Source organism: Lynx rufus, unplaced genomic scaffold (genome assembly GCF_022079265.1).
Source record: "Lynx rufus isolate CCGP_SWC_20201006 ecotype Redwood Valley unplaced genomic scaffold, mLynRuf1.p SCAF_5, whole genome shotgun sequence".
NCBI classification, from domain to species: domain Eukaryota; kingdom Metazoa; phylum Chordata; class Mammalia; order Carnivora; family Felidae; genus Lynx; species Lynx rufus.
The window spans coordinates 88,279,643-88,304,616 of record NW_025814867.1 but is presented as its reverse complement, the minus strand read 5'-3'; the positions used below and the strand labels follow the sequence as shown (position 1 = coordinate 88,304,616).

Genomic DNA, 24,974 nt, shown 5'->3' with positions numbered 1-24,974 from the left:
TAACCTTCTGGCAGGCGGCGTGTACAGCTCTTGAAACAAAGATATTACGGCCAGATCAACCCCAGCCCACCCTTGGGAGAGAACACAGAGTCAAGGTCCTCAGAGGGCAAGGCGGGCCTCACCCTGGTGTTCTGGACTCCATCCACTTAGCTGCCTCTTTTCTGCCCATCAGCCTCCTCCTTTTACCGGCTTCCTTACAGCAGCACTTTCTGCTCATGGTAGGAGGTGAGGCTTTTGGCAAAAATGAAGGACTGGTTGAGCAAGGGATTTTTGCTCATGGTATCCTTTGTTTCTGTCCTGATTTCTGACACGAAGAGATGGTTGTGTTCCATTGTTTAGTCACCTGCATGTAAGTGCCTTTCCAGGGGCTGTTATCTGTTTCTAGGGATCTATAAGAAAAACCTCTACCTTTTCCATATTTTTGCCCTTCTTCCCCTGCTACTTCAGCCCTGGGCCCAAGACTCTCTGGATTCCTAGGCAGGGCTGCAAGAGGGAGGTAGCCATTTGTTATGGGAGCAAATAAACGAACCAGCAGACTGAGCCCTTCAGCAGTGCTGGACTCACCCACCTTTTCCGCTATCAGGAAGTCATAGCGAAGGGCCTCTCGGGTGCAGACAGCGCCCAGCAGGAAGACAAATACGATGTACAGAAACCACCTGCAAAAAACCCCAAGAGTGGAGCAGAGCTACATCCCTGACTTCGGCCAACCCCATCCCAACCCACCCCTCTCAGCCCCTGGGTCCCGTGGGGACTTGTCTCAGAAGGAAAGAGAAAGGCCAGTCATAAAGCCTCCCTCGCTTGTCTGAGGGGGCTTTCAGTACTCTTTCTCCTCTAGCATCTCTTGCCAAAAAAGTGTATCATTGTTTTGTCTCTGACATCAAAGAAGAAAAACACACAAAGTGTATTGGGAGTGGGGAGCGAGAGGCCCCACTGACCTCTAGGTTGCCGGGACTCAGGCAGGGTTGACGGGCAACCCCCCAACCCCCCTTCGTACCCCTGAAGAACAAGTATATGATCTTTCAGGCTTCTCGGTCCTGCTGTTCCTTGGATCCCAGATGATAGAGAGCCGAGCCAAGTGTGAAAAGGGCAGCAGTGACCTGGCTCTGCCCCCAGGCACCCTGCGACCTTGAAAAAGTCACATGATCCCCGCAGCCTCATTCCCATCTGGGCAGTGAGAGGATGGGCCAAAGGTTTCTCCAGGGGCCTCCCAGCTATGACCTCCAAATGAGGCAGGATTCTTTCTTCTCTTTCCTTCCCAACACCCCATGTATGCTCTGTTGTCTCCATTCTCTTCCCCACGCACAGCCATATTGAGCACAAAATAGACTGAAGTGATGGTGTCACTATAATAAGCTAAGAGCACAGTCAGCATTTGTGAATATTTTAACAATATCATGGTTGAAATAATACGGGCACTTTTAACTTCTCAAGACATTGTCATGTCTACCCAGTGAAGGCAGAGAAGCTTCTTTCTGTAGTACTGAGAATAAAACAGAAGATTCTAGAAGGTCAGAAGCAGACCCGAGGCCACTCAGTTTGCTCCTGTGGGTGGCACAGTGTGAATTAAAACCCAGGGAGCCTGACAGCCTTGGAGAGGTGCAGGGGAGGCAGGCCGGGTGAGGACGGTTGGGGGGGGGGGGGTTGGTAAGGAGAGCCTGCTATGTGTCTTTACACACAGTATCTGCTCCACAGTCTCTGGGGCACACATATTCTCATTATCTCTACTTTCCAAGAAAGGAAACAGAGGCTCAGAGAACCAAGTAAAATGCTCAAAATCACACAGCCCCCCCAGCAGCAGAGCTGGGATAGAAATCCCAACATGTCTGATTGTAAAACTCTTCACCTTTAAATTCCTCCCAACGATCCTGGAAAACCAATGGTTAAAAAAATCCCCAAGTTCAAAATGGAAGTGGGGGAGGAGGAGGGGCAGGAGGCTGAGGAGAAAGGAAAGAAAGGATTCCTCCTCCTCCCGCATTCCCAGGCAGGGGGTATGAAAGGGCAAGCGTCTGAACCCACCAGACGTGAATTTTCCAGCCCGCTGAGTGTTAAAAGGAGAACTGGAATATGAAATAGATTGGCCACAGTTGGGGCACTCTCAGAACAAAAGGGGCAATCCCCTCTTTTGCCTGGGGTTTTCTCTCCCTCTCTCCAGCTGATTGCCATGAGGGGAACTTACTTACGAGATGCCAACAGCTGCTATGGAGCCCAGGGGGATGCTGGCAGCGGGCTCCCTGAGGTCACCCCCCATGTTGAAACCAGCCATGACTCCTGAAAGACACCCAGACAGGGGAGAGGGGTGAGCAGCGAACTCCACTCCATGAATCGCCTTCTCTTCATCAGGGCCCTCTCCTGGAAGCTATCCCACGGCAAGCCCTTCCATCTGCAGTTCTGGCAACTGAGCTTCTCAATCTCCCCTGGCAACTAGGGAGGCATCCGTGGGGCATGAATGGGACCTTTGTGGATTGGATGATGCTTGGGAGGAAAGCCCTGCTGGCCACAAAAGCATCTTATGGTGCAGTGCAAAGTAATGAGGGTGAGTGAGGCAGCTGGCAGGCTGCACAAAGGTCCTGTGGCCACATACTGAGCTCTGCCTCTACCCACCCGCCCCCGCCCCCCGCCAATTCCCTGGGGAGACTCAGCCTTAGCAAAGCACCTGCTTTCCCCTCTTCAGCAGAGTTCCTTGCTTCTGCTTCCCACTGACTACACTGGGGTTCAGGTGTCCTGGGGGGCAGGTTGCATCCAACAGCCAGAGCCAGAGACCAAAGGGCTCTAAGCAAGTTCTAAAGAACAATCCTGAGAACAGTCTAAAGAACTGAGTCACAAACTCCTCTTCGTTATTGCTTCTATTCCCCAACCACACTCATGAGAAGTCATAAATTAGTCATGATGGGGAGGGAGGGCAGTGTGGGATGGGGAGGGGGGACATCGCCTCTGTCCATGCTCACACACAGAAGAATGCAACAGATGATGTGTTCTGAACATCAAAAGTAGGTCCAGCCCACAAGTGCTCTATAAGTCCTGGTCAGGAAAGTTTCACAGAGGGGTGGGTGCATCTCCAATGTGGCCTTGCAGGAAGATTTACATGGGCTTAGGGACAGAGCTGGGTCTAACCCCATCATTATGGATTTATGAACACTTTCAACCTGCCAGTGCCTGTGCTAATGCTCTCCATGCATTTTTTTATTTTGCTTTATCCTCACAACAATCACATCAGAAAAGTAGAATTATTTTCCCCATTTTATAGAAAAGGAAACTAGTGATCAGAGAGGTTAATTAAAATAGCCGGAGGTCACACATTTAGTAAGTGGGAAAGCTAGGATTCAACCTCAGTCACTCTGACTCTGAAAATTATGCTCTTACCCACCCCCCACCCTCTATAATGCTTGTTGGGGGAGCTCAGGTGAAATGGAGTGAGGTGAAGGTATGGAACCAGGGAGCTAATGAGGGCCTATTTCAAAGGGTGCCCTGAATGGGGGCCCCACACTGGGACTGAATATGGGTTGACCAGCAATTAATTCCACGACTGGGACTTTATCCTCAGTAAATGGTCAAGGATATGAGTACAGATGTAGCCAAAAATGTTTATAAATGCTTGTCTATAATAGTGAAAATGAGAAGGAACCTAATGTCTACAAGTAAGGGATTCGTTCAATAAGTGATGATATGTCTTTCAATAAATACCAGGGCTCTGTGTTATCAGAGATATGTTGTGACATGGAAAGATATTCAAAAGCTATTGTTTCATTTTCAGACGCATATTAGAAAACATATATGGCATGATCCCATTGTTGTAAAAAAAAAAAAGGCAACAGATAAATTTATGCATAGGGAAAAAAAAAAGGAACCAGGACATGTTTTAAAAATGTTAACAATGTTATTTCTGGGTGATAGAAAACAGATCATTTTTTATATTATTGCTTATACATATATATATTTCTCAATTTTCTACAGTGATCATTTTGAAACTGGGGAAAAACTAATTTTTAAAGGGCTTTTTGTTTTCAAACCACACATTAGGCACCTCTTCTTTCCTCCTGTTTCTCTTCTTCCCAAAATCTTATTAAAAGGGTAGGAAAGGGGGAAATGCATACACGCCTCTAAGAGGAGGATTGAGATGGGGCATCAGCCATAAGTAGACGAAAGGTTGCTACAGATGTCTGGAACACAGAGAACAGCGAAAATGACACAGAGTGAAAGGGAAGGAAAAGAAAGCCTTAGAAAACTTCTCTAGAGGATCTGAATAAACCCGAGGAAAACCAGGGCTGTTAGTGTGGATGTTTACACCCAAAGGAAGCCCTCTTCAAGAACTAGCTGTTCTCACAAATCTATTGCTGTCAAGTTGCCTGTGAAGGAAGAGCCCCTTTAGGGAAACAGACCTACACACACTACAGCCAGGAATCCACGCCAGCAACCAAAGATTGCCAGGGGTGTGATGAAAACCAGCAACAAATACACAAATACATGCATGATAAAAATAGAACAACCTGGGCTGGAATAAAAATATAAATCAGGACACAGAAGAGAATTTTGAAGAAAATAGTAATGAGTAGCTCCAGACACACCCAAGAAGAATATTCTATCTATAAAGCAACATGCAATGAAAAACAAAAATAGTGCAAGAACAAAAAAGAACTTTTGGAAATTACAGAAATGATCACTAAAATTAAAAATGCAGAAGATTTGAAAGATAAAGTAAGTATCCCAGAATTGAGAACAGAAAGATGAAGGGGTACAAAATTTGAGGAAAGAAGAGAAGAAATAGAGGAAATATCTTATAGCTACAACATCCAGCTAACAGGAGATGCAGAGAGAACAGAGAAAACACAAGAAATAACCAGATAAATAAGTGAGAAGTAAATAATAGATAACCAGAAGTAAATGTCTCCAAACTGGAGAAGACACGCGTCTACAGGTTGAAATATCCCATAGACAACACAAAGATCAAAATATAAAAAGTCCATACCCAAATGCATCGTTGTGCAACTTCAGGAAAAACCCTAAATATTTCCAAAGGTAAAAACTGAACACTTATAAAGGAAAAAAATTAGACTTCTCTTTGGCAACAGTGAATGCTAGAAAACAATGGAGTACTGATTTTAAAATTCTGAGGAAAAATTATTTTGAAACGAGAATTTTAGCCAGATTACCAATTAAGTGAAAGCAAAGTTTAGTAGAGAAGAGCTCAAAAAACTGACCTCCCACATATCATTTCTGAGGAAGATACTAAAGCATGTACTCCAGCAAAATGAGGATGTAAACCATGAAGGAGGAAAACACAAGATTCTGTTTGACTCGGAAATGGAGTAGAGTCCCAGAATAACAGTTGTACCGCAGAGAAACCAGAAGATATTGAGCAGAAGGATTGAGGCCCCAAGAGAGAGGCCTCTGAATAGGAACTGGATTCAACACAATGAACAAACTGGACTAACAAACTGAATGAATTTAAGGACATGCTGACTGTATATTTTGGCAACAAGAGAAAAGAAAGCTTATTGAAACTCCAGGAAAAGGGAAGAAGAAAGTCCGTGTCTAAATAGGATTCAAGCTAACATGTCATGACATGATTTTACACAACTGATAAAATGTAAGAACAAAGTAAGTCATTTGGCCACGATATTAGGAATATTCTCCCCTAAATGGCACAAGGACCTCATCAGAATCACAGCAAAGGAAATGGAATTCTAGCTGCTGCTTCACTCTTCAATGAACAACAGCTACATAGTCACAATAGGATACATGTTTACTGTTTTCTGACGTCTAAAAATTGACCTATAGACAAGCACAGAGGACATAACTCTAGTTACAAAATGGAATATGAATATTATCTACCTTGACAATATAAAAGTAAAGCTATGACTAACTGATATTAGGAACTAATTTTAAAAAGAGACAGAGAAAGAAGTAGAACACAAAAAGCACTAATAATTTCATCATAGTACTGTTGAAAAACAAAAATATAAGTCCCATGATCTTTCACTCAAGTCGGCTTAACTGTTACAAGCTTCAGTGCATTTAATAAAATACTTGAGGGGCGCCTTCAGTGGGTTAAACATCTGACTTCAGCTCAGGTCACAATCTCATGGTTTGTGAGTTCGAGTCCCCCATCGGGCAAGCTTGAGAACCACATTAGGTGAGCTTGAGCCCTGCATTGGGTGAGCTTGTGCCCCACTTCAGGTGAGCCCCACTTCTCTCTCTCCCCCTCTCTATCTCTGCCCCTCTCTCTCTAAAAAAAAGAAAAGAAAAGAAAAGAAAAGAAAAGAAAGAAAGAAAGAGAAAGAAAGAAAGAAAGAAAGAAAGAAAGAAAGAAAGAAAGAAAGGAAGGAAAAGAAAACTTGAAAGATTCTAGCAATGAATCTAGCCTTTTGAGCTAGCCATTAAATTTGGTAGGTAAATAAGGAAAAGGCTAGTGAATATTTTTATACCAGTTGCAACTAATTTTAAGCTAATTCTAAACTTATTCTGTATCTTGTTATCATAAAGGAGAATTTCTAGTGTTTGCTAAAAAGAACAAAGAAATTTCTAATACTGAGCAGTTTGCCTTTGAAGTTACAAAGATTGTTGACTTGTAAACTTAAGACCAAAATGTTTTTTTAATAGATTTGAGTCTCTGTGTGTCTGTGTGTCTGTGTGTATATGAAACTGTGTCTGTTCACTTAAAGTTGTAGACTACAGTTTTCAGAGGATGTTGCCCATTCACCTGCTAATAATCAACTTGTTATGGCTTCCCTGATACTGCTCTAAAGCACAGATACATGGGCATTCACTTTCAAATGTCCTCTCTCTGAAACAGAGCTTTTCCTACTACTATTACTTTCTCTCTTTTTTATTTTTTTATGTTTATTTATTTTTTGAGAGAGAGAGAGAGAGAGCATGAGCAGGGGAGGAGCAGAGAGAGAGGGAGACACAGGATCCGAAGCAGGCTGTAGGCTTTCAGCTGTCAGCACAGAACCTGACGCGAGGCTCGAACCCACAAACTGTGAGATCATGACCTGAGCCGAAGTTAGCTACTACTCTTACTTTCTAATCTTATACTCTAATAAACTTTTGCCTGCTGCTAAAAAAGAAAAAGGAAAGCACAAATACAAAAAGATTATACAGATTCCCTTACAATTAGGGATTCCCTTGAGATAAATGAAGTATTCCTTGTAAAAATATTTTACACATAAAAATAAATATGACTGTAATACATTAATCTTAAAACACAACACAGAATCTCAATTTCCCACACCAACAATAAAGAATGAAGGGATGTAGCCCAAAATTGATAAAATAACAGAGATTTAAGAATATTATTTAAAGTTAAAAAGTTAATTTAAGAAAAAAAGCAACGTTAACCATCAAAATTTAGGAAGTCAATGAAGGAGCATGTAAGTAAGCTAAACTCTATTTCTGAACACAGATTCAATAGATTATGTCTTTGATTCATCAAGTTACAGATTCAAGCTTATTGTTTGGTAAATATGCAGCTAGCTCCCAAAGTGCTAAAAATAATTAAAAGTGGTTGCTCCCATGGAGGGGTATCTGGGGTGGTAACGGGTAGAGTGGGACACTATTGCTTTATATTATAAGCACTTCTGTAGGATTTTCCTTTTTGTCATGTGTAGGTCTTATTTGTATCAAAAAAAGGATACCCACAACCTGCCTCACTCTGACCAGTGTTCCTGAGACCAGATCTGTCACGGAGGCTCTGTTCAAAGGCTACGGGCTCACAGCTCACTGCCAGAACTACCTGGTGTCAAGGGCATCCCTGGCCAAATATCCATGTTCACCTGACTCCCAGACCCCACTAACTTCATCCACTAATACCAGCCCTTCCTGGACCTCCTAAATTCTGACCTCTGCAAAGGTTCCCACCTGTCACCAGGTTCCCTGGTAACTCACCTGCCTGGCCACATTGCCTCCCAACATCTACAGTGGCCTCCTCATTCTAGCTCCTAGCCCCTAGCAATTTTATGCCCATTCATTCAGCATTGTAAGATTACATACCACCAATTATTCTGCCACTTTAGTACCTCCTACAATTTGTCACATCATTTTGTGCACCTTCCATCAGATCATTTACAAAGACCCACAAGGACTCCACTGATATGTATGCTCTGTCTAGGAAAGTGATTGACTAAGCCTAATTGCTTCCTGCTTCCAACCAGGTTCTATATTCATAACAAAAGCCCTTTTCTTCACCCAGAATCCGTTACAGTCCATGACCCAACCTTTGATCACAGTTCTTGATAGCTGGCCTGGTGTGGGATGCCCTGGGATCCTGGTCAGTGGGAACAGAGAGGATAGACATGGACAAGGCCACCCTCAGGAACACAGACAGCCAGAAGTTGGCTTTTGAGACAAAACAGAGAAGCCAAAGGGTAGGTAGTCGGTAGGACAGACACAAAGCATCAACGACAGGGAAGTACCTGCTAGGCAGGTCATTCCTGCCAGGCTACTGTAGTGATCTATGCACACCTGTTAGACTGGCTTGCACACTGACACTGTCACTTCCAGAATTTCACCCTTGCGTGACTACACAATTCCCAAGCAGATGAGCACTAGTTCTGGTGAATTAGAAATTTCTCGCTTGCCAGCTGGATCTAGAAAAATTATTTTGAAAAAAATTTTTTTTCAACGTTTTTATTTATTTTTGGGACAGAGAGAGACAGAGCATGAACGGGGGAGGGGCAGAGAGAGAGGGAGACACAGAATCGGAAACAGGCTCCAGGCTCCGAGCCATCAGCCCAGAGCCTGACGCGGGGCTCGAACTCACGGACCGCGAGATCGTGACCTGGCTGAAGTCAGACGCTTAACCAACTGCGCCACCCAGGCGCCCCTAGAAAAATTATTTTGATTTAGTAATTTCTGCCCATGCTTGTCAAGTATTGTAGAGATTCTCTAGTTTGGCTTTCTGTCTGCTTCTGCTACCATTTTAAGATATCACTGTTAATGTTAGAGCTGAATTTAGGGTGGGTGTAGAAGAACAAATACTATTTCCGAGAGCATTGGTGTCCAGATGTTTTACAGATATTAAAGGGAAAAAAAGCTTGGGAAAATCTTGATAAATAAGGTTAGAAAGTTTTTTACTGCTGGACTTACCAGTGCCTACAATATGCTAATTTTCATCATCCATCGCTAAGAAGAGAAATGTAACACAGCGTTTCCCAAAACTCACTTAACAATTCTACATTATTTTTTAAAGAAAAACTATTCATTACTAGTGTTCCATGGAAGACAGTTTGGGAAACACTTGTGTCCATTTTATAATTACTATTTAATCTTTATACTTTTCTTGGGAGGCTTCCTAAAACTGCTTAAAATGGCTACTTAGAATCAACAATTCTTAAAGCTAGAGGTGTCCTATAGGTTATCTACTCCTACCTCTTATTTTACATATGAGGAAACTGAGGCCCAAAGAGGAGAAGTGATTTTGCCCAAGTTTCAGACTAACTGCAGTACTATCTTCAAGTTTCCTGATCTCAAGTCAGTGTTCTTTCCACTATGTAATACAGTTTCTTGATTTCTAACACCCATGCTTTTCTTGGATTTCCCTTTTATAACCAAGTAACTGTATGATTAATTTGGGGTTACCTCCCCCACAAGAAGGCTGAATTTATCAGTTATGATCAGCACTATACATTGGTTTACCCACAGGTACTTTCATCACCAGTTCCAAATCACTAGTCTGTGCCTGGACCAGGGCATTTCCCCTCCTGGTAGGTCTTAAACTGCCAGTTCCAGGAAGCAGTTAATTGCTTTACCTGAAACCACATTTCTCCCTGCATCAGGATGACAATGTAGTCTGTGCACATGTGACTTTGGTGAACAGCTTCCTTCATATGGTTTCCTTCATATGCCTTCTGATTTGGTCTTCTACCCTAGTTCTACAGACTTTTAGCATGTTTATTGTCTCAGCTTTTGTATATATGTGAGCTGGTGTTGGCCATCATCTTACCAGCTTAGGTTTATGAGGCTAAACATCCAGAGCCATCCATAGTCTCCTGGGCATTGACATTGTGCCTATAGCTGGGGTGGGTGTCACCAGGTGAATATGGTGCTTGGGCTTAATGCCCCAGTTCAAACATCTGACCTAAAAACAGGCATGGATGGCTAGGGGAGGAACTCATCCCCTCTACATCTCAAAAATAAGCTGTGGTTAAAAGAACCAGTACGTCAAGTAACCACTTGCTTACAACATTTGCAAGACAATGGCCATGTCCTTTTGGAGGGTGGGGGGAGTCAACCACAGCACACACACTTCATTTGTTGCCTGCCATCACAATCCCACTCCCCACCCTACTTTCTTATTTGTTACTGAAAATGAGAATTCGTAAGGGGGAAAAAAGTCTAATAGTTTTTCTAGGCTTTTCTGGTTTCTGTTAGTTGTTCATTAAAGAACGACTCTTTCTCAAGGAGGTTCCAAGCTTCCTCCTGGGTGCTTTTCAACCCAAATCTGTGTTCTTAGAAACCTTTAATTTTCTCCTTCAGCTTTAGCTTAATTGTATCTCTGGTGCCTATTTTCTTTCTTCTTTTAAGTTCATGAGTTTATTTTTCTCTATCATTAAGGCAGAAGATCCATGCACTAAAGTTCCCATGTCTTCTCTGCTGCCTTTTGTGCTGAAGGAAGCAGTCTGTTACTGTTTGGAGGCAGGGTGGCTCTGAGCCTCAGTTTCCTCGTCTACAAATGGGGATATGATTATTTATCTGGCAGAACTGTTGTTAAAGTTAGAATGAGCATTTATAAGGCACTCAGCACAGTGCCTGGCACCTAGGAGGTGCTAAAGAAATGTCCACTCAGGAGAGACGGGCTCCGTCCCTCACTCAGAGATCCTTGGGTTCCTAAGGACCCTGGTGGTCTCTCCTTATCTTCCACCTGAACTCCAAACCCACTCCTTCTCCAAACCTATTGGTTGGTTTTTCAGCTGTTCCCGAAGGAACCTTTCATCCCCTCTTGGCTCCATTCTCTGAGGCAGAACCTGTCAGGCCCCACCCTCTCGGTGCCTTAGAGTTTCTGCTGAGACAGTGTCAAATAATGGAATGTTTAAATCCTAGGATTCAATTCAATTCAATTAAATGCCAGATTTGTTGGCTTCTGGGTCGGGGGCAGCTCCAGACAAGCGTGCATTCTCTCTTCCAGCATCCTCTCCAAAGTAGGTGGGAAGCAATGGGGTTCAGTACCTTGGGGAAATAACCTCTCTTTGTTATTGTTCCCTCATCCATAAAATGGAATAATAACAGAACCCATGGAAGGGTCCAGGTTCTATGGAGTCTGACACTTTAAAAACAACACAGACTCATGAATATGAAATTAAGAACAGGGCATAAGCAGGAGCTTACTCAAGTGAGGGACCCTGAAGTCTAGGGTTCATTGCCTTCAGGGTAAATCTGTGCTTAATCAAAGCAGTGGGGCTGTGGTGGGGTTTAAGTGAAAGACTATATGTAAAGTGCTCAGCATAGCTCCACACGTAGTAGGCTATTATAATGCTAATGATTATTACAGATATTTATAACAATTTTGATAAAATTATATGTTAATTCCATAAATAAAATTATAAAAAGAAACATGACAATAATTATAAAGCTTCTTTTCTCTTGTTCCTATCCTACTCATCAGAATGCAGTGGAGTGAGCCCCACTCCAGCTTGTCCTTACTTGAGGCTCTCTCTTCCTTAAACCTGTGGACCCCATTCTCTGGGAGTTTCCATTTCCTAGTTCCTCCATGTACTGTGGTCCCTAATCCCTGGAGTGGCTGTGTGTGTGTGTGTGTGTGTGTGTGTGTGTGTGTGTGTGTGTGAGAGAGAGAGAGAGAGAAAGAGAGAGAGAGAGAGAGAGAGAGAGAGAGGAGAGAGAGGGAAAGAGAGAGACAAAGAAACAGAGAGAGAGAAAAAGCATTCTGTGGGGTGGATATTTGTTTCTCAGGGCAAGTTTTGTTGTGTAGCTTGGAGAAGGAAAGTGCTTTAAGAAACAAAGCAAATGCAGAATCTACTCCAAGGTCCCAGCCCCACCCTGCAGCCAGTACTGCAGGGTGTGGTGGACTTTGGGGAGAAGGACAGAAGTACAAAAGGACATGCTTCATAAATCCAGAGAAGCCACTGAAACCTAGACTTCAGCTGCTCCCCTCAGGAAGTGTCCTGCCCTTGAGATAAAATATCTGAAGTAATTTAAATCATATGTCTGACTGGAGATGGGGACACAAGGTGGGGGGGACTTTTGTTTGTTCTTCCAAACTCCTCTCTCCTCTCCACAGCCTGGAGGTTCTCTTGTTCCAGAAGAGGATGGCGTTGGAGGGAGCCCCAGCCATGACTCACTCAGAGCTAATCCTTGGCAAATCCGTCACCATGGAAACTGCCAATCATCCATGCTTTTCATAGCTTAACAGAACATCTGCCAGGGGAAAGCCAAGTGATACAAATTGTTCGTCCTGCCTACCGTGTTTACACTGGGGCCCCTGGAAAACAGTGAGAGAGCCAGAGAGGCAATGTTCCATAGCAGGATGGTGGCCCAACTCTGGTCACTAATTAGCCGGGTGACCTTTAGCAATCCTTCATAAGCCCCTCTGTGCTCCTCCTTCCCCAGCTGGTCACATAAAAGATCAGTCCTTCTCAACCTGGTCGGGCCAAGGGGAGGTGGGAGAGACGGGGAAGCCTATCTCCGGAGAAGCGTGAGGTAAAACAAAAGGCCTGTGTAGATAGTTTCTTCAATATTATAATTTTATATTTGGACTTTTACAAAACAATATTTTCATAATTTAAGCTGCAGAATATAAAGCTTTACTAATATTCTTAGGTAGCAATCTTTCTCAAAGGAAGGACAAATATACCCCTCTCTGGTCCAGAGAGGCATATCAGAATTTCTAGTGTAGGTGAGGGTTTCAGTATCATTATCAAAAGTGAATATGGATTAAAAAGAAAAAGTTGAGGGGCACCTGGGTGGTTCAGTTGGTTAAGCATCTGACTCTTGATTTCAGCTCAGGTCATGATCTCATGGTTTGTGAGACTGAGCCCTGCGTCGGGCTCCTCACTGTCAGTGCAGAGCCTGCTTGGGACTCTCTCTCTTTCTCTCTCTCTCTCTGCCCCTCCCCTACTCACGTTCACGCATGCTCTCTTTCTCTCTCTCTCTCTCAAAAGGAATAAATAAAATGAACGAGAGAGAAAGAAAGAAAGAAAGAAAGAAAGAAAGAAAGAAAGGGGAAGGAAGGAAGGAAGGAAGGAAGGAAGGAAGGAAGGAAGGGTGGAAGGAAGGAAGGAAGGAAGGAAGGAAGGAAGGAAGGGAGGGTGGAAGGAAGGAAGGAAGGAAGGAAGGAAGGAAGGAAGGAAGGAAAAAGGAAGAAAGAATTGAGAGCTGCTGAACTAGCAGATCTCAAATGTTAGTCCCGCTCAGACTCTGGGCCACTGTGTGGCTCTTCAAACCTCAGGCTGCTGCTAATTCCTTGCTGGAGGGAGAAGTACTGAAGAGGGGGGCACCACTCCCTGCCCCCCGTCAGACCAGGCATCCCCTCTCTTCTAAGACACAGGGCCTAGAGAGGCAAAGGAGGGGAAGTGTGGAGCAGCGTGGAGGGGGCCCAGCAGGGTCACACTATTGACACAAGCTCTTGTGGGTGCCTGAGGACGCCCCCTGGAGTGCGGCCAGCCAAAGAGGTCCACAGCCCTGCCTCAGGTGTAACTGTGGCCCTGACACCCAGGCAGGGGTCCAAGGAAATGCTCAGGTGGGAAGTCTCTTGAAGGTGTGCTCTGCCTGTGTGGGGGAGGGAGGGCAAGTCAATATTTTCAAATGTCAACTTAAAAAAAAAATTTCCTCTATTCATTTCCCCCCTTGCATTTTCTGCCCATTCAAGAGGAAGTTGACATATATTTCATTGCCTTGAGGGAGATACGTGCCAGAAGGAAGCAGAATTTGCCTGCAACCTGTTTTGGGTTCTGTTTCTCAAAAGCCTGAGCCCTTAGGAGATTTTTAGAGAAAAGAAACCGCAAAATAGGTGGGGGAAAGCATGGCAGGGGCGGGGGCGGGCAGTGGGGGGGGGGGGGGGACGTGGACATAGTTTGGTACATAGTTTGCTGGGTCCAGTGTAAATAAAAATATAAGATCCCTTGTTCAAAAATTATTAAGAGTTTTAGCAAAAGTAAATCATTACACCGAGCAGGGGGCCTTTCTGAGCGTGGGACCCAGTGGGAATGCATAGGTTCATGCCCATAAAGCTGGCCCTGGACAAAAGTGTCTGCCATATTATTACAGAAGATTGCCCCTGGAGCTGAAGGCAAGGAGATAAAGGCTCATAAGATCTGGAGCCGTGTGGATGTGCAACCCACTCCTGGTCAGCACAGCAGGAGCCCCATAAGACCCCTGGAAGGAGGGCCTGGAAAGTGCATAGGCTCTAAAGCATAGGGCTCCCTATGCACTTGAGCATGTACTTGAACAGATGTGCAGACAGGACATCTGGCTGTGTGTACAATGATGAAAAGCCAGACATGCCTTGGGACTTGGTAAGACCCTAAGACCCTGGAACAAGATGGCAGGGCAATGTAGAGGCATTGATGAATGACTGACATCCATTTTTAATCATCCTGGCAGAATGAAGACTGAGTCAGAGACTGACTCTTTTCATTTCATAAAAATGAAAGAGATGCATTACTTCTGGCACATCTGGATTTGTGGACCAAGATTCTACCTGCCACTCCTGAGGCCTAGCTCCAAGCTCACTTCTGTGGTCAGCCTGGGAGGTGGGGGTCAGGGCGGTGGGTCAGGTAGGAGACTGCTGTGGTGATCTATTGAGAGATGAGGCTTGGACCAGAGTGGTCAGGTGGTAGAGGTGGAAAGAAGTAGGAAGTAAAGGAGAAGTTCCTTTAGGAGGACTTGGAGGGTACTGGTGAGAAAGAGGACGTTATCATGAATAACTCCCCATTACTGGCGTGAGCAATTGTTTGGATGGAGATGCCATTTCCTGAGATCAAGAGTAAAGGAGAAGATGGGGCGCCTGGGTGGCGCAGTCGGTTAAGCGTCCGACTTCAGCCAGGTCACGATCTCGCGGTCTGTGAGTTCGAGCCCCGTGTCGGGCTCTGGGCTGATGGCTCAGAGCCTGGAGCCTGTTTCCGATTCTGTGTCTCCCTCTCTCTCTGCCCCTCCCCCGTTCATGCTCTGTCTCTCTCTGTCCCAAAAATAAATAAATGTTGAAAAAAAAAATTTAAAAAAAAAAAAAAAAAGAGTAAAGGAGAAGAACCAGTTGGGGGATGGGTGGGATGGGCTTGGTTCTGAACATGTTGGGTCTGAGATACCCAGTGGATGATGCCAGGTAAGCAACTAAGTATATGATATGAAGCTTAGAGAAATCTGGGCTAGAGGTACAAGTCTGGAAGTCATCAGTCTTGTGAGTGGTCATTGAACAGTAGGCATGGATGAGATTCTAAGGAAAACAGTAGAGAAAGAAGAGAAAAACCCCAAAATTTAATGGGCAGGCAGAAGAGGATGTACCCAAATAGGCAAGTCAGAGAGGCAGGGGGCAGACCAGGAGGTGCTACATCAGAGAAGGCAAGAGAAAAGGAGGAAGTGGAGGTTGCCAGTCAAATGCACTGAGAAACTAGAGATGATAGTTGAACTGAATAGCATGGCAGCCACTGAAGACTCTGGAAAGGCCATTTCAGTAGAGAGGCAGGCTCGGAATTCCAAAAGAAGAGCATGGACAAGGGCAACAGGAGGCAGGAAATGGAGACAGGAGCACAAAGCCCCAGTGCTTGATTGTGAAAAGCAGAGAAAACATGCATTGCTGGAGGCCAGAGTGGGATTCAGGAAAGCTGATTAAAGGCGATTAACATTGTTCATTTTTTTCATTTGCACAGCTTTACTGAGGTGTAACTAATATACGATAAGCTGCACACGTTTAAAGTGTCATAATCTGGAAAGTTGTGACATAGGGATACACCTGTGAACCTATCACCACAGTCCAGAATAGTGTTTCATACCCCCAAATTTCCTTGTCCCTCCCTCCTGCTCCCCACACCCCTATTCCCCATCTACTGATCTCCCTTCTGTTACTATAGTCTGCATTTTCTAGAATTTTATATAAATGGAGTTTTGTATAATTTTATCTTTTAAAAAAAGTACTTGTTTTTGTCTGACTTCTTTCTTGCAGCACCATTAATTTTTTTTAATGTTTATTTTTGAGAGAGAGAGAGAGAGAGAGAGCGCAAGCAGGGGAGGGGCTCACAAGCAGGCTCCAGGCTCTGAGCTGTCAGCACACAACCCAATGCAGGGCTCGAACTCACGAACCGTAAGATCAGGACCTGACCTGAAGTGGGGCGCTTAACCAACTGAGCCACCCAGGTGCCCCGTGCAGCACTGTTATTTTGAGGTCCATCTGTATTGTTGCAGGTATCAATAGCTCATTCCTTTTTATTATTGAGTAGTTTTACATGGATGGCTATACCATAATTTATCTGTCAGTTGATGAATATTTGAATTATTTCTAGTTCATGACTATTACAAATTAAACTGCTTTTAACAGTCATGCACAAGTCTTTACATGTTTTCACTTCTCTGCAGCGGATAACCAGGAGGGAATGGCTGGGTGTATATTTAGGTTTCTTTCTTTTAAGCCTATATAGTACCTGGTATTCCCAGGCAGTCGCCCATCCACGCACTAACCAGGCACAGCCCTGCTTACCTTCCAAGATCAGACACATTTACGGTGCTATGGCCATAGACTGTTCAATTTTTAAGAAATCATCCTACTGTTTTCCAAAATGGTTGCACAGTGTATGAGAGTTCCAGTTTTTCCACATCCTTGCCAGCATTTGTCACGGGCAACCTTTTAAAGTTTCAACATCTTAGTAGCTTCTCCTCCTTTTTCTATCCCTATGTTATTTGAGGAGAGGATCATGAGCAAGGAAATAGCCACATGAAGGCAGGCAGAGGGAAGAGGGGAGAAGGACACGGAGACAAGATCAGCCACACTCCAGGCCACTGATGCGGCCTGATCAAGAGTAAAATGCTTCTCTGAGTCTGTGCCATGGGACAAGTCCAGTCTCTAGCAAATGGTTATTTCTTATGATCATTCAGTCCACATGTTCGCTTACCACCTTCCGGGCCAAGGCCTGGAGCCTAAGACAAGATTTCTAGAGGGATCTCAGGTTTGTAATGCTCCTCCCTGGCCACTGTAGAGCAGAAAAATGGGGAAGGTAGGGCAGGGAGATTCATTCATTGTCCAAGGGTCCTGATCTCACCCACACCCAGTACAGGGAGAAGACAATGGCATTTCTCTGCCCCCTGGAGAAGACTCACAGGTTGGGGTAGGGAGGAGGGGAGTTTCTAGACCAAGTTTGCACCCATTCTGTGGTGGAAGGGGCAGCTTGCCCTGCTAAGGAATCCATCCTGCTCAGCCCTAAGAGAAATATGTCTCCTCAACTGACCGGGCCAAGAGGTTTCAATAGATAGGTATGGAGGGGAAGGAAGAATAAATAATGCTGGAGCCTTCAGGAATTATGGACAAGTAAACTCTCTGTTAATAGCTTTTTAGTCAAAGCTAAGGCCATCTCTAAAGTCAGATAGACATCCTAGGAGCATATGCAGGCCATTTATAATACTGAGTTTTAGAAACCAAGCATTTATACCCCTAATGCAGGAGTGAAAAAGGATCCAAATTACTATACCTGTAGCCGCTGGGAAGAACACCCCAAAAACAGTGAAAAAAGACTCTCCGGGGCTGTAATCTGGCAGAGTGTTGTTCTGTAGCAGTTCTGGTGAATACCCAATAAAACCGTGCTCTGAAATAATACAAAGGAGAGCAAAATGAGTCAAGTGAGAAGATACAGCATGCAGGCTTCCCTAGATTACAGTCCTAGCTTATATAAATTTAAATATTAAAAGATAGGGGTCTGAGGTGCCTGGGTGGCTCAGTTGGTTGAGCGTCTGATTCTTGATTTTGGCTCAGGTCATGATCCCAGGGTCATGGGATAGAGCCCAGGGTCAGGCTCTGCGCTGACAGCACAGGGCCTGCTTGAGATTCTCTCTCTCCCTCTCTCTCTACCCCTTCCCCGCTCTCTCTCTCTCTCAAAATACATAAATAAACTTAAAAAAAAAAAAGGTAGGGGCGTGTCTGTGAGAGAAAGGAAAAGGAAGAAGTGTGACAGAATCGGCCTTAACACTTCCAGGGCTGGATTTTGTATGTCTTTATCTACAGATATAGGTAGATAAAATGACTTGAAGGAGAACAATAGTTACCTCTGGGAAAGGGAGCATTTTTTCCTTTTCTTCTTTTTTCTTTACAGATTTCCGTATAGTTGGAATCTTTCACTGAGCGTGTATCTATGTATTTTCTGTTAATTGAAAAAATTAAGCTACCTTCCCTCTTCAAAAACCTCTCCACGGGTCCCTGTTAGCTGCAGAATATAGTCCAAACTCCTTAAGATGAATATCAAAGCCCTCTACAACCAGGCAACATGCCACCATTTCCTGCCTTTCCTCTGCCCAGAAGTCACAAAAATGACTCTCCCCAAGAACACCAGTAATACCCATTCCTGTGTCCCTGCCTTCCAGACCCTTCTCCCACATCTCTAAGCATCAATGCCATGCTCACTTTTTTTTCTTTTTATGTTTATTGATTTGTGAGAGGGGGGAGGGACATAGGGAGAGGAGGATAGAGGATGTGAAACAGATTCTGCACTGACAGCAGAGAGCCTGATGAGGGGCTCAAACTCATGAACTGTGAGATCATGACCTGAGCCATAGTCTGATGCTCAACTGACAGAGCCACTCAGGTGCCCCACTGCCATGCTCACTCTTTTTTTTTTTTTTAATTTTTTTAAATGTTTATTTATTTTTGAGAGAGAAAGAGAGACTGAGTATGAGTGGGGAAGGGGCAGAGAGAGGGAGAGGGAGACACAGAATCCGAAGCAGGCTCCAGGCTCTGAGCTGTCAGCACAGAGCCCAATGCGCGGCTCGAACTCACAAACTGCAAGATCATGACCTGAGCCGAAGTCGGATGCTTAACCGACTGAGCCACCCAGGCGCCCCGCCATGCTCACTTAAAGCCCATCTCAAATGCTACTTCCTTTGGCTTTTACATCAACTCCTGATCAGAATCAATTCCTCCTAAGTGCCCTAATACTGTGACTGGCCATATTAGATCTTACCCCAACTAGACTCCTTGGGGCAAGAAATCCAGTCTCACAAATGTCTGCCCTCAAGAGTCAAGCACTGTGCCTGTCACACAAGAGGTAGGTGGCAAATTTGGGTCACATTAAGAAGAATCTTTCTTTTAGATCTTGGCTATGGGCACATCTCGAATCCATGCTTTCACTTTGACTTGTTCATAGGCTGCTTTTTAGCAAGAACATCTCAGATCCGAGTTCTTCAAAGCATTTTAAACATTTGTACACTGACTTCAATAAAATTTTTCAGGTGGTTTTAAGCCTATTTTGTTTCTTTGTCAAAGGAGGTCACTTTGAAGAGCATCTGTGACATGTTAGTGGGCTGTGGAAGTTTAAGATCCAGATCAAGTATTCTTAGGCTCAGGAACATCCAGGATATCCAGCCTCTGCTTTTGAATCTCATCTCTGAGAATGAGTTAGTTTGTTCCTGTTAACTATAGCCTAAGAGAAGCCAGTCCTGCCCTCCTTCCCTCAACCCCCACAACCACATAGGATGGGCGTCTAGCCACCACTCCAGCCGACCCCTGGAGCTGTGGTGACAGAATTTCCTGCCCGACTGTCCTCCACCTACCTCAGGGCTTAGCTTCCCCCTGGGCCTCAATCCACAAAAGAGCTCCTGCTCACTCATGAGCCCAGTGAGATCACCAGCGCTTTTCACAGCTTCCAAGATTCATAACTTAATAGGAAAAATATTTTTAAAAAAAATAATAAAATGAAAGCTCAGTGAAGCACAAGGGACCCTTGGGAGTCCGGTCAGGACTTAAAATCACTGTCGATTGCTTTCTTCTGCCTGAATGCGGAATTTGTCCTGAGACATTAAATCCCAAGTACTGTGCAACATTTCTGAATGGTTTGGCATCTTCACAGCTGGTCTTCCCCTCATTAACAAAAAAGCAATAATGGCTGAGTTAACTTTAGTTTATCCGCTGGCTGACCCCACTGACTAGCCTTTCTGAGGTGAACACCAAGCCCAGCCTGCCTTGGAACAGAGTTCAGCCAAGCTGGAATGCTGCACAGGTCTGAAGGCCCATCTGAATGCAGGGCTGTGGGCATGCTGGGCGGGCCAGCCGTGCAGGACAGAAACACCCCATCAGGCTTCACTGATCCCTGCAGAGGAGGCCCATGGGAGCTCAGTCAGAGAGGGGTATATGAAGGCTTTGCCCAGGCCCCATGGATGAGTCTTCTCTCCCTCCACCCCACCAAGAACCACAGATTGAGAGCCTAAGTCACTTGGCTCTCATGGGGGTCTGTGAGGAGGCCTGCCTCATCCCCAGTCTCTGCAGGGCCTATGACAGATGCGGCCCCACGCATTCCCCAGCACACGCTCACGCCGACATGCTGCTGAGACAGCCCTCTCCCTTCAGATGTGCTTCTGAATCTTTCTCAAGGAAATCATCTTAACTTTGAAAAGAACTTTATGGACAGAAACATTTCAATGCTTTACTTATAATGATGTAAAATGGGGAGTCTAAATGCCTAACTATGGGGAACTGAAGTATTTTAAATGTTTGTAAAGGGCTTTTAGCACCACAGAAAATTGTCCATGTTATGTACGATACATGGTGAAGCAAGAAACCTGGATACCATTTATAGTACAAATACCAAAAGAGTTTCAATATAAACGTGTAAGAAAAGACTAGAAGGAAACATACAACATACTAACTATGGATATCTATATAATGCAATTATGAGCAATTTCTCTTTTCTTTTTACAAGTGTTCCACATTGTCTTTCACAAGTTAAAATCGACTTACCAAAAAAACAACTATATCTTTCAGAAAAACAAACAAAACATCCCAGGACTGAAAGCCTACCTTCTCTAGACAACTTCTTTGTAAACAAGTATCTTTTCTTTCTTTCTTTCTTTCTTTTTTTCTATTTATACTCTATCTGCTTCTAGAAATGATTTCAGTGATTTATGAGAAAAAATAAAAGACGGGGCAGATAAAAAAAGAAAAAGAAAGAAAGAAAGAAAGAGGAAAGGAGGGAGGGAGAGGAGGGCGGGGAGGGAGAGGAAGGAAGGAAGGAAGGAAGGAAGGAAGGAAGGAAGGAAGAAAGAAAGGAAAGGAAAGGAAAGGAAAAGAAGGAAGAAAATGAAAGAGAGAGCACAGGGCTGAGCAGATCCCACCTGCGAATAAACTAAAATTAACTCAGCCACACCTCCATGAGACACGCCTGAGGTCTCCAAATAAGGCTCTGAGGTAAGATCCTGCAGTGATCACCCTCACACTAGAATCCAAGGCCCAGAGAGATCATTTGATGACTATTTGGTCAAGCCCACTCAGGCAGGGACAGACCTCAGGCACAAGTGTCACTTTCCAGTGGATGAGAAGGAGCTCCAGAAGCTTGCATAATGGACCTGCTTCATTTCCTCTGCCTTTACCTTCCCAGGCCCTTATGACTCCCACCCCCTTACAACCTCACCACCGCAGGCCCCCAGTCCTGAGCCAGCCCCCAACGAGGTTTGGCCCTACTAGTCCCCACCCCAACTTCTGGGGACCCAGTCTCTATCCCACACCCCAAGCCAAGTCAAGCTGAACCTCAAGCATATGGCAGGGTGGGTGCCCAGTTCAGGCACTGATGTCCCTGCCTGGCTTGTACTTGCTGGCTGAGGCATGGGGTGAGATCAGCTGGTCATATCCAGGGCACAGGGCTGAGAGGACCCCACCTGCCATGTCCTCTTACAGTGCGTCCTCAAGCCTGATGTACTGACATCGAGAACAAAGGTTCTTAATTTTGCTAGTTTTGGCCCCGTTTGAGAATCTGTTGAAAGCTGTCCCCACGGACAGCACATTTTACACATCATTTGGAGGTTCCCAGGCCTTTGAAGTCTCTTTGAGGGACATGTACCCCGAAGTTCAGGACTTCCACACTAGGGCTGCTTCTGCACCTGAGACTTCCACCAGGCCGTGCACCCCTACGGCGTCCCATGCCCTGACTGCTACCATGCCCTGCCTCGCAGTGGCAGCAGCCCCAGGTGACACAGCCGGCAAAGTTTCATACCGCAGTCCTTGCCAGGCAGTGAGGAGTCTCTCTGTGCACAGGATTGTGCAGGTTCCATCTTCAAGGACATCACAGGGCAAACTCTCTTCTGAACACACTGACGTGCAGCCCTTTATTGAGCACCTCCTATGCACCAATTACTGGGAAGTAAGTCCTCTACAATGTCATCCCCGATTCCCATAACTACCCTGCAAGATCAGGTATAAGGACAGTTGGCTCAGGAAGGCACAGAATCTTGTCCAAGGTCACACAGCCAGACCTGCCTGTATTACAGCTATTGCCTCTCCTGTAGGAGACCAGTTCCCAGATCCCCAGCACTGCCCTCCCCACCAAGAGGGAGCCAGCTTTGGTCCTGGGCAGGCCTGTGGTCTGTAGGACAAACTCTCTGGGGACATCTTTTCCCCAGGGGGATAGTGCTAAGGCATACAGCATAGATTCTCATCAACCCCTGAAACCCACCCCCCCAAAGATCACAGGATCTCCCTCTCTCCATCTGCAGGGGGCTAACAGAGGGTCTCCCCTGTGGAATGCCACATGTACCAAGGGGTATATGACTGGCTGAGGCTTGAATAGCTAGAAGAAGGCAGAGCCTAGCTTGGACCCAGATCTGTTTGAATTCAAAGTTTTCCATCTACCATACTGTCTCTCTGTAATTCATCCCGAGCTGTTTCCCCAGAGATCTCTAAGGCTTGTGTTTTTGCCCCTGTAAACCTCTCAGTTCCTCTGCTGGTTAAACAGGGAGCCAATCTGGGGCATTCTCAGCTGACATCTTCCAACTCTGAAAGGCCCGGGATGTTCAGTGCCTGCACCTGCCACATGTGAATGTATCTGGGTTTGACCTGAACATCTGTTTCTGTATTTACCAAAAATACTTTGGCCCCATTTGAGCTATGTGCTTTTAGGAACAACAAAAACAGAATGGGGGTGGAGTGGGGAGACATAGAGGGAGAAAATAAATCAAGACAAAGTCCAGGCAGGAATGGGCAGAGGGAAGATGCTTGAAGGTCATCTACAGAAAGCCTTGGCCTTTCTTCCCAGAATCTGGTAACACAGCTCCTCTGGTTGCCATGAGTGGGCCCTGATTCTGCAGGGTCTGCTGTCTGCTCCCAAGGAGTACCCATGGGAACCCAGACACCTTGCCCTGGCCCAAGGCTGTCTGCCCTGGTCACAAGTTGTGACAAACCGCAGCTCCCAAGCCCTCTTGTCAGGTGGCTGCTGGGAAGCTTCCTGTGGCACCTGTCGCTCCCCCACTCCTGCCGGCCCCACCTCTGGGGTCTGCTGAAATTAGAAGAGGCAGTCGGGAAGTCATCAGCCCCCACATGTGGGTGTCAGATTGCTGCTGCTGACTAACTTAGAAAGTGAGATTTCTAAAAATGACACTGGCAATGGGGCAGGGGTGGGGGGCACCTTGCTGTGAGTAGAGCTGGGGGGGTGTGGGGGCAGGCTGGGGCTTCCGCCACCGGCACCGGCTTTCTTCTTGGCTCAGGTCCCTCACTCCGCCCCCAACCCCGACCAGCAAGACAGCCCTTTCCTGGGAATGGACAATGGGAGAGGTTGGTCCAACCAGGAATAGAAAGAGCGGAGGAAGGGCCTGGGAGAGAGGAAGGCAGGGAGGGCCCCAGAGGGCGGGCTGGGGCCTGAGGGATCACAGGAAGAGCAACTCTGCAAGGAAAAGGAAAGGAGAGGCCGAGGTTCTGGGAAGGGACACACACCAAAACAACGTGGTGGAGGAGTGGGGGAGGGATGGGGACAAGGCCACGAGGAGAGGGGCCAGCAGAGGCTCCCAGTCGAGGAGGAAGTACAGTAGGCCTGCAGTAGGGGAAACACGAATTGGGTGCCTCTCCCAGGAGCCCAGCATCATGCTGCACACACACCCCTCCCCTCAGGCCCTCCCTGATGGTGGTGCTGGAATGGTGGCCTGAGGGTCCGCCCAACCTCCAGGGCTGTTGTGACCACTCTAGGTTGTCACCCTGTGGGGAGAGATCTGCAGCTTAAGGGAGAGAACAGGTCTGAAATAGCCTCACAAAGATAGGTCAGTGAAAAAGGGAAGAAAGAGAGTGTCCAGGGCCCCATCCTGCTACTAAGTGCCCCACAGAGTTCTTGCCCAAGCAGCCCCCCAATTTACTCAGACACTGCCCAACCCCAGACAGTCCAAGGTGGACAAAGATGGGCAGTTCAACCTGCATGCCTCTGCCTGCTTGCACTGGCCAGTGGAGTTTTTCCTCCTCTGGGCTGTGGTGTTAGCTCCAGGAGCTGCAAAGGGGCGGGGCGGTCAACTTGGGCCCAAAGAGCATGGATTTGGGAGAAGAGAACCAAGAGTCTAGATACAGGGGTTGGTGCCCTGGTTCCTGGGGGACAGTGAGTGAGTCCTTTTTCCCTTTGAAATACAAATTCTGACTGTCACTCTGAGATGAGCCCAAGGTTCCGCACCCCTACTGAGCGTCCAGGTGATGCAGACCACACACCCAGGTGCAGGTGCAGGGCCTACCAGGTGATGTTTTAGATCCCTTCTAATTCTGAAAGTGGCCCAGCCAGAAGCCCACTCTTTTTTTTTTTTAATGTTTATTTTTGAGAGAGAAAGCATGAGCAGGGGAGGGGCGGAGAAGCCGTGGGGGCAGGGGGGACAGAAGATGTGAAGCAGGCTCTGTGCTAATAGCGGAGAATCTGATGTGGAGCTCAAACTCATGAACCGTGAGATCATGACCTGAGCCGAAGTCGGACGCTTAACAAGCTAAGCCACCCAGGCGCCCCCCAAGAAGCTCATTCTTAACACTCAGTACCCAGAGTCCAATTATACCACTGATTTCCAGCAGCAGACCTAAAATCCCAAACTAGCTTCTAGAACATCAC

At 45.8% G+C, this 24,974-nt stretch overlaps 1 protein-coding gene across 1 annotated transcript in view; it reads right to left on the bottom strand.

Moving 5' to 3' along the window:
• SLC12A8 (solute carrier family 12 member 8) overlaps positions 1-24,974 on the bottom strand; it is a 115,910-nt gene that overhangs the window by 38,952 nt on the left and 51,984 nt on the right. Inside the window, exons 5-7 of the mRNA XM_047100435.1 lie at positions 17,622-17,735; positions 2,181-2,268; positions 569-656 (exon numbers count right to left, since the gene is read on the bottom strand). Of these exons, the coding sequence (XP_046956391.1) occupies positions 569-656; positions 2,181-2,268; positions 17,622-17,735 (290 nt within the window). The remainder of the gene's footprint in view (positions 1-568; positions 657-2,180; positions 2,269-17,621; positions 17,736-24,974) is intronic.